General features: G+C 36.6%; 2 protein-coding genes across 2 annotated transcripts; both read left to right on the plus strand.

Annotated features, from left to right (window-relative positions):
- The first annotated feature begins 2,118 nt into the window (after positions 1-2,118).
- LOC149196041 (protein trichome birefringence-like 36) lies at positions 2,119-3,498 on the plus strand. Its single transcript, XM_089408130.1, has 5 exons — positions 2,119-2,135; positions 2,526-2,691; positions 2,811-2,950; positions 3,064-3,222; positions 3,348-3,498. The coding sequence occupies exons 1-5, from the start codon at positions 2,119-2,121 to the stop codon at positions 3,496-3,498; spliced, it is 633 nt and encodes a 210-aa protein (XP_089264256.1).
- A 2,995-nt stretch (positions 3,499-6,493) lies between these two features.
- Positions 6,494-8,095, plus strand: LOC149196042 (putative xyloglucan galactosyltransferase GT17). Its single transcript, XM_089408131.1, has one exon. It carries the CDS (start codon positions 6,494-6,496, stop codon positions 8,093-8,095), a length of 1,602 nt encoding a protein of 533 aa, XP_089264257.1.
- Positions 8,096-10,195: the final 2,100 nt, after the last annotated feature.

The following is a 10,195-nucleotide window of genomic DNA, read 5'->3' on the forward strand; positions in this document are numbered from 1 at the left end:
TTTTTAAAATATATTATGTTAATGTTATATATATATAATAATAATGATTATAATAAATAATTTTTTATTTATAGTTATTTTATAATTAGGCCGATAGGCCTTCCTTTGAAAGAGACTTTCGTCGTCCTTTTGTCTCTACGGTTGACACGTGTCGTCCACATTCAACGGGCAAACAATTTTCGTATTAGGCATCTTTTTAATATTTTTCAGCGAGCATTCAGCGTCTCCTTCAATTACTTGTCATGGTCTCAACCGAGAATCTTTGCAGTCGGCGCTAGTTCTATTGCTCGGGTCTTGCGAAACCTCAATGGAAAACTGTTATGCCAATGCCTTTCTCCATAATGATGGCGGTCTCGAATCTTCACCCGCTACATGAAGCCGGCAGAAATATCTGCAAATTTGTTACAAATTCCTGTAATCCCTGAACAAAACGTTACAAATTACTGAGAAGGTAGTTTAAAGTTAGTAGTGATTCTCCATGTGCCTTCAGTGGCGTCCACTGTGACAGAGAAGGGCACATTGTGAGATTAGAATTTGACAATTTTCTGGTCGCAGGGCCGTTTCCATCAAAAGTCTGCAGCCTGAGATATCTCACAGTCCTCTCATTTGCCAACAATGAAATCAAGGGGGAAGTCCCAAAGGATCTCACCGACTGTACTAATCTGACACGCTTGGATTTGTCTCATAATTATCTAGTAGGTTCTCTTCCCAGCTTTGTATCAGAGATGCCCAACCTGGAACTCTTGGATTTTTCAGGCAATAATTTTACTGAGCCCATTCCCCCTGCCTTCGGCCAATTGAGGAAGTTGAAGATACTTAATATCTTTTCCAATTTGTTGGGTGCAACTATTCTTGGATTTCTAGGCAATCTGACAAACTTGCTGGAGCTGAATCTAGCCCTTAATCTGTTTGAAAGTGGTCCTATTCCTGTGGAGATTGGGAAATTGACTAAGCTGCAGAATATGTGGCTAATGGAGTGTAATTTACAGGGGAGGATTCCTGTTTCTATTGGGCATTTGAGGGAACTTCGGCTTCTGGATGTATCTAAGAATAATCTAACAGGGCCTTGGCCTCGTAATTTCAACAAGATTCGAAATTTGGTTAGTTTGCAGCTTTACCAGAATAAACTTGAGGTTGAGATTCCTAAGAATATTCATACGATGGCATTGGAATTTTTAGATGCTTCAGATAATATGCTCTCAGGAATACTTCCAAAGGGTTTAGGCAATTTAACTAGGCTAAAATCTTTGAATTTGTTTGAAAATAGATTGTCCAGCAAGATTACTGCAGGGATTGCTGAGCTGACCTTGTTGACAACTCTGAAATTGTTTCGCAATTCGTTCACTAGGCAAATTCCTCAGAAGCTTGGAAACAAGACCCAGTTTGAGGTTTCAGATTTATCTAAAAACCAGTTAAGTGGGCCATTGCCAACCTAGCTCTGTAATAGGGGAAAGCTTCAAATTCTAGTAGTGATCAACAATAGGCTAAATGGTAGCATATCAGAGGTATATGGGAATTTTACAAGTCTTCTTTGGTTTATACTGGCAAACAATAAGTTCAGTGGAGAAATTCCAAAGGGTCTAGGGGGTTTGCCAAGAGTTTCGGTGCTACATCTCAGTTCTAACAGCTTTGAAGGAAGCATTTCTAAAGATATTGGCAATGCTAGAAATTTATCTAACCTACAAATTGATTGTAATAGATTTTCATAATTTCAACAGGCTTCGAAAGTTGGTTAGTTTGTAGCTTTACCAGAATAAACTTGAGGGTGAGATTCTTAGGAATATTGGTACGATGGCATTGGAATTTTTAGATGCTTCGGATAATATGCTCTCAGGAATATTTCCAAAGGGTTTATGTAATTTAACTAGGCTAAAATCTTTGAATTTGTTTGAAAATAGATTGTCCGGCGAGATTCCTCTAGGGATTGCTGAGCTAACCTTGTTGAAAACTCTGAAATTGTTTCGCAATTTGCTCACTGGGCAAATTCCTCAGAAGCTTGGAAGCAAGAACCAGTTTGAGGTTTTGGATTTATCTGAAAACCAGTTAAGTGGGCCATTGCCAACCCAGCTCTGTAATGGGGGAAAGCTTTAAATTCTAATGTGATCAACAATAGGCTAAATGGTAGCATATCAGAGGTATATGGGAATTGTACAAGTCTTCTTTGGTTTAGATTGGCAAACAATAAGTTCAGTGGAGAAATTCCAAAGGGTCTATGGGGATTGCCAAGAGTTTCGGTGCTACATCTCCTCTTATTTATCCCATTCCAAAATAAAAATTATCAGTTTTTTACCTCAATCATTTCTATTCCAAAATATTTCAGAAATCAAAATAAACCCCGCAAATAAAAATGCAAACAAATTAGCCTACCTAGAATTATGTTCTCCTTTGCATTGCACTTATGCTAAAAGGAAATGAAATGCAAAAAAACAAGGTGATATTGCATATGAAAATAAATGGATAAAAAACAGGGTGATATTGTATATGAGAATAAAAGGATTTGGACTTTTCTGTATATGGTGTTTCAGTTTCAATGCCAAAAATCTGCTAGAGTGGTTAAGAGGAAAGCGATTAATGTTTGTTGGAGACTCAATAAGTCAAAACCAATGGGAATCCATGGTCTGCATGCTTCAAGCAGTGATTCCTAGCAATAAGAAAACTGTTAGTCAACAAGCTTCAATATTCAAGGCCCTGGTAAGCTGATAAATGTAGTTTCCATGGATAGTTGTGCATTTGATTATATGGTGAGTAATGAAGTCTTACAATCTTCTTTCTCTAAAAAGGATTATGATGCTTCTGTGGAGTTTTTCTAGGCTCCACTTCTGGTTGATCTGCACAATAACAATCAAAACCAAAGAATTCACAATCTGGACACTCTTGCAGATAATGGTGTTTACTGGAAAGGAGTTGATGTATTGGTTTTTGAGTCATCCCATTGGTGGCAAGATCAAAGGTGGGAAGTATCAAAACTCTGAACTTTCTGATTAAAATTTTCAACAAGGGGCAGCCAAATCTAGTGTTGTAAATAATATTAAAAATGTAATAGTTTGGAATGTGGTTGGACAGATGGGACCTAATCATGGCTAACAATCAGCTTTACACAAACATGGATCCACTTGTGGCTTACAAGAGGGCATTGACGACGTGGGAAAATTGGATACCTGCAAATATCGATCCCAAAAAATCACTTGTCTTCTTTAGAACCTCGTCCCCTACACATTACAGGTAAATCTTTATACAAACACACATTGTATATATTATAGGGCATTTTTGATGTGGATTGCAGTTTTCATGAATATTTTGGAATTGGAAGTTTAAGCTTAAAAAAAATATAACTGTTCTTATGATAGATCAAATTCCAAGATATTCATGAAATCTATTCAAGTAGCTATGGCTCTTATTTTAGGTATACGAAATGGTTTTCCTCATAAAATTGATGTAAATGTGCAGCCCAATTTAATGGAATCAGAAGAACGCACAGAAATGTTATGGTCAGACTGAACCAGTGCAATTTGAAGGATACTCGCCTCCAGTCATTCCTCAAGTGCTCATAGTGAAGGAAGTTATAGGGACTATGATTTTTCCTGTTACTCTGCTGGATATCACAGGACTATCCCAATTTCGCAAAGATGGTCACCCTTCAATTTATAGTAGTACTGTTACTAGTGATGAGAAGCAGCATCCTGAGCAGTTTGCAGATTGTAGCCATTGGTGTTTAGTCCTTGATACATGGAACGAGCTTCTGTATGTCACTTTGCTTTCTAAGGGGTAGGGAATTGATAATTCTTATTGATCCCTGAAGCTCGGCCAAATCTGGGACCTGGTTGGCCATAAGGAGGAAATCCTCTGCCTTGACTCGCTGGAGCAGTAAACATATTTGGCATTGCAACATCCACAGGGCCCATTCCAATCCTGTTAAAGCCATAAGTATCACCAGAAACTATATGTGGATGAAAGCCCAAAGCCTTTGATCCTGCCATTCCCCGGCTACCCCTTGACATTGTCCCACGCCACATGATTCCTCTTCCCTTGCCTCTTCCTTGGCTTGCACTCCAAGTCTGGCTTGAGCTTTCTTGGTCATCGCAAACATTGATTTGAACTTATTTCAGTAAAACATGAAAGAAAACAATCACAAAATTATGCTTATTCCTATATTGGGTTATGATGGAAAGAAAAATTTACTTGTTGGGTTGCTCTAAGTTGAAGATTTCTGGAATGAGTTGTTATTCATTTGTATTCGTTACCGTATGGGTGTATGATGACTATCAACGTTTTGATTTGGCTGTTTTGCAAATTTGCAGTTTCTTCTACTACTTGAGACTATGGACGACTCTGTTCCTCTGGGCTAGGTTTATATATAGAATCAGAATCAGGCATAGTGGTGCTATGAATTTGAATAAAGTACTCCGGTATTTTTCTAGGCTTGAAGTTTTAACATTTCATTGTGGTGATTTAGCTTGGTCTTTTGTGGATTTCTTTATTGGGTTTCAGTGTTTTTGCATAGCACACCAACTTGTTAAAATGGACTTGTTGAATTGGGATTAATTTGTATACATACATCGACCAGCACACATACACCAACGACCTCGAATGCCTTCACTGAGCCTTTAATTCTTTAAATGGAACACTAAGGCATTCTAGCAACTCCGACTACTGTTTTTGGCTACTACTTGTCTAGTATGGCAGGTGTTGAGGTTTCCCTTGTTATAAACTAGAAAAGAAATTAGATATCCCAAATGATTGAGGCCAGATTAAACTCAGGTATGTCCTGCCACTTATTCTGAAGCTAAATATTATCCATGAATATAGTAACTACCCAGAGCTCAGGAGCTAGGAAATTTCTGTGGATAACTAGAGGGTGTACTTGTGAATGCAACTGCAAAATTTTGTGAAAGGTTCATTTGTCTGTAGATTGTAGAAATTTGATGGACAACATATCAAGTTTAGTTGAAGAGAGTTTCATTGTATGGGGCAGGTTGTACCGGATTTAATTGTATTGTATATGTTTATAATGAAAAATTAAAAATCATGAGGGGTATCTTTTTACCACATACCTCTCAATTTATTAGTGCAGGGGAGTGCCATTAAATTTATGTTATGAACTCGTTGCAGTGGGAGATATTTTTATAAGAAAAATTGTAGCCTTGTCGGACAGTTCTTGCTTTATTGTTTCATTGCTTATACATGGATATTCAGCTCATACAAAAGGTTGTATCGATCTAGTTGGTATTGAGAGTACTTGGTCTCAGGTTGTAGCGATCTGGTTGGTTTTCAGAGTACTGGGTCTCAGGCCTTTTGTAGTTTGGTTTGCCTTTCATAATTTTTATGATGTAGAACTTTCATTCTGTATCACGTAGAACTATCACTCTGCAAGTACAATTTTACTATTAGCTTTGTAAATATTTTTCCTTAGCAATAGCTTATGGCTTCGACAAGAAGGGTGGAGACGAAAATATTGTTGTTTTTTATCTTGGCGGTGGCACGTTTGATGTCAGTGTTCTGACTATTGACAACAGAGCTTTTGAGGTTTTGGCTACAAATGGTGATACCCATCTTGGAGGTACTCTGTCTGAACTCTGTCTCGCAGTTTTACATTATGAATTTGAATACGTGCACAATTTTACATTATGAATTTGAATACGTGCACGGTGGTTATGATTGACTTTTTGGGTTGGCTTTCGAGCTTTGAACTTACCAGGATGTACACTAATATGCAGGTGAGGACTTTGACCAAAGGATAATGGAATATTTCATCAAATTGATCAAGAAAAAGCACAGAGAGGATATTAGTAAGGATAACAGAAATGAAATAGGACATTCAATGTGTTCTTTGTAATATAGATATAAACAAAACATCTAAAAAAAGTAATTGCACAATGATCACTGCAAAAAAACAAAGTTTTCCACAAACCAATTAACTCTTTTAAAAAAATTCAAAAATTCTAATTAAATAATTCTATGGACCTCTCTTTATACTTTTAGGACAATCGCTCATATATTAGCTATATTACCTATATTATATCAAGAATGACGAGTTCTATTTATGTCACATACACCATTTCATTCCGCCCATCTATTACCAATTCATTATTTATGTCACATACACCATTTCATTCCGCGCATCTATTCCCAATTCATTTATGCATATTCATACGTACTCATCAAGAGATTCATATAGAACGGGGTGTGATGGCCCATCACAAACATTTACATTTCCTCCTCTGCCGTGTACTTTTCCTCTCGCGTTTGAAAATCGTTGAAGATTCGATTACTACTTCCAAACTGTAAGCACGGAATATTTTGTCGAAAGTCTTTTCTCGATAAAATACTCTATATTATTACAACTCTGTGGGGTTGCCCATGAAACTTCATCTTTGTTCAAAAGAAAGATAAGAGCTCACAAAGCTGTAACGCATATCGAGAACAACAAATTCCGCAGAATTTGTAAAGGACAAAAACACACAGAGGCAAGCCACTGTTTGCATTGCAAGGAAGCATGGCGAAGCAGAAATCTCACAAGATATTCTACTTCGTTTTCCTATGCACTTCTTTTTATGGGACTATTCTCTTGCCAGTCTTCTTCACCGACGGTACAGATCGATTTAGAAGTGCTTTACAGACAACGAATCGACCGCAATTCAGTCTCTTCAACGATGTACACGCACTGAGAGAGGTTACCAACAAGCCCTCGGTCGATACGGATCAAACCATGGTGATTTCGTCATTGCAGCAATTCGGATCCGGAACGAATGAGTTCAAAGGTACTAAACATGAAAATTTGTTGGCAGAAGACTGCAATGGCAGGTATGTTTATATGTACAATCTACCCTCAAAATTCAATAAACTTTTGTTGAGAGAATGCCAGAATTTGAGCATGTGGACGAATATGTGCCCGCATATAGCCAATTCAGGGCTCGGCCAGCCATTATTGCAGCTGGGGGAGGAGCTAGGCGGCCGTCAGGCAGACGCTGAGGCTGCAGGATCATCATGGTTTGCTACCAATCAGTTTACGGCGGAAGTGATTTTTCACGAGAGAATGAGGCGCTACCGATGCCTCACTCCGGATCCTTCTAAAGCAACGCTGTTTTACGTTCCTTTCTACGCAGGGTTCGATATGTCCACGCACGCTGGAGATCACAATTTGACGGTGAGGGATCGTTCCGGGATCGAACTAGTGGAGTTTCTAAGAAGGAAAGAGCAGTGGAAGAAAAGAGGGGGAAGAGATCATTTTATGGTAATGGGACGTATTGCTTGGGATTTTCTGAGAGAGCGAGATAGCCCGAGTGCGTGGGGCAATAAGCTTTTGCTTCTGCCTGAGGTGAAGAACATGTCGAGTCTTGTAATCGAAGGCCACCCGTGGCGCAAGAACCAGTACGGGATCCCATATCCTTCTTATTTCCATCCCGGGACGCGGTCAGAGATGGAGCGGTGGCAGAAGAGAAAGAAATCCAAGAGAAGACGAATCCTCTTCTCCTTCGCAGGCGCCCCTCGCCCCGGACTCGATAAGGCGTCAATCAGAGGCAACATCTTGAACCAATGCTCTTTGTCTCAACGCTGTAAGATGCTGAGATGCCAGCAAGGGCCAAGCATCTGCCACAACCCCAACGAAGTGATGCGACTCTTCACCGGCTCCGTTTTCTGCCTACAACCCCAGGGGGATTCCTTCACGCGGCGTTCTATTTTTGACTCTATGCTTGCAGGTTGCATACCGGTTTTTTTCACAGAGCATTCGGCGTACACGCAGTACAAATGGCATTTGCCCCACAATCGAAGCTCGTATTCGGTATATATTCCAGAAGAGAGCGTGCAGGCCACTGCCAATCCGAGCATCGAGCAACATCTACTGTCGTTGAGTACCGAGGAAGTAGAGAAGATGCGAAGGGAAGTAATTGGGTTGATTCCTTCAATAACATATGCAGATCCTCGTCACTCAAATGTAGGCTACGCAGATTCTTTCGACCTAGCGCTTGAAGGCCTCTTCGAAAAAATTACAGAGGAAGAAGATGAGACTAAACCGGAACATCTCGCCTCCCTGACAACCCGAAGCAGACGGAGAAACAATGTGCGGCGAAAGAGCAGACATGTGAAACCCATCTAAAGCCAACGACTGTCGCTCAGTCCGGCAATTTGATGGAATCCGCCATGGTTTCAGTAATGGAAATATAATTTTTCCAAATGCTTATCTTACCATTGAAGGAAGTAAGCTCTGAAAAAAACCAGATTTGTTTTGTTAGTGGATTACATGTTGTAAAGTAATATGATGTCAAAAACGTTCCAATGAGCATTATATTCTCCAAGCCAATTGTTATCCAGTTATTCGATGACCACTTTTATGGATTTAGATAATTAAAGTTAAAGTTAACTGATTTATTCTGAACTGAGTATTTTGTTTTAATGATACATGCCATCAGTGTTTTTTATTTGAATTTCGATTAAAAATGTTCACATAAATCATTTTAAATTGAAAAGAGTTTTTCAAATCAATTTTTTATTTTAGATATTTGATAGAATTACCGTCAAAAAAATCTGGATGGGTGTGTTAAAGTGAAAGAATACTGACGACCAAAAAGAAAGCGTGGTGCGCAAGAAAGTGGAGAGGCCTCCGTCAAAGGTGTACATCTGGCTCGTATGTCGTGCGTTGAACGTGTCGAGAGGAGAAAAGGGAATGTGTATCGTGGTTATAAAGCATGGCCGGTTGAGTGAGGATTTGTTTTCTAGTGGTTTATGCATGCATTCTCTTTTCACTGTGGCTTATAATTTGGTCAAATGTTTAGCATGTGACCATCTATTTGTGTTAAGGGATGTTTAGCATGTGACCATCCTATTTGTATTAAGGGGGCGTTTTCCAAGGTAAAAAATGTTTATGTTTTTTTTTTGGGTAAATATTTTGATTTAGTTAAATTATATTAGGATAGATTTATCATAATTATTTATTTAACATAGGTTTAAAAAATCAAATTTTTTTAGGTGTCAATTTATTTTAGAGTGAAAAAAACAATGTGTAATTTTTTATTGTTTAAATTGTATTTTTGAATGTTATAGAGATTATATAACATGTATATTGAGTTATTTTATCAGCATACATTAAGTTCGTTTTCTTGTTATTAATATATTTTAAAATATACGTCAATATTAATTCATCTTAATATAATTTACTCATAACCTATTGGATATTTTATTTTATACAATATTAAAATATTTTCTTTTAATATTATGTATATAATTGATATCACATGTCAAAATATTTTTGAAAAGTATAACATTTGAACACGCACACATATATATACTTTATATATACTTTAGATTAAATTATATTAAGTTATATGGACAACTAATTAAAAATGCATACCATATTTTTTATTATAGTCCATATTGCTTTTCTATTTAGAGAATATTTTATTTTTATTTTAATATGGATGAACAAACTTACATATCGCATGCACACTGGTATCAACACACATTAAACCAGTTTTCTTGTTATTAATATATTTTTAAATATACATCAATAGTAATTCATATTAAAATATTGTATTCATGAGTTATTGGATATTTTATTCTATACAACATTAAGTATTTTATTTCGATATTTTTTTCCTATATATAGATATATTTGAAGTTGATATCACATGTTAACTTTCGTTTAAAAAGTATAGGATTCAAAAATCTCACTCATATTTTTTTAATTTTTTACTTTTAAATACTTTACATGAAATTATATTAGGTCATATGGACAGCTAATTAAATATGCATAGCATATGTTTTTTTCTCTTTTATTATAGTCCACATTAGTTTTCTATTTAGAGAATAATTTATTTTTATTTTAAGACAAACAAACATACTTACATATCGTCTTCACACTAGGTTGTAGAACCCGCATAGATCCATCTTAAATATAGATCTAACATGAGCCAATAGTGATCAATTTTTTTCAACTTCAACCAAATAATTTGTTTATTTATTATATATACATAAAAAAAAGTATTATAACTACAAACTTGCACATATTCCTCATACTGGGCTATAGAATGAGCCTCTAGGCTCAATAAAAATAAAATAAAACAAGAAATTATTAATAATTAATAATTAAAATAATTTAGATTTATTTTAATTTCAAATTTATCAATCATGAAGAGGGATCAAATCTCTCAACTTGAAAATTTTCCTTTAAGTTTTCACTCAAAAAAGATATTTGCACTTT

The sequence above is a fragment of the Pinus tabuliformis genome, chromosome 2_2, assembly GCF_031772625.1.
Source record: "Pinus tabuliformis cultivar Carrire ecotype Pingquan chromosome 2_2, CPIR1, whole genome shotgun sequence".
NCBI classification, from domain to species: Eukaryota; Viridiplantae; Streptophyta; class Pinopsida; order Pinales; family Pinaceae; genus Pinus; species Pinus tabuliformis.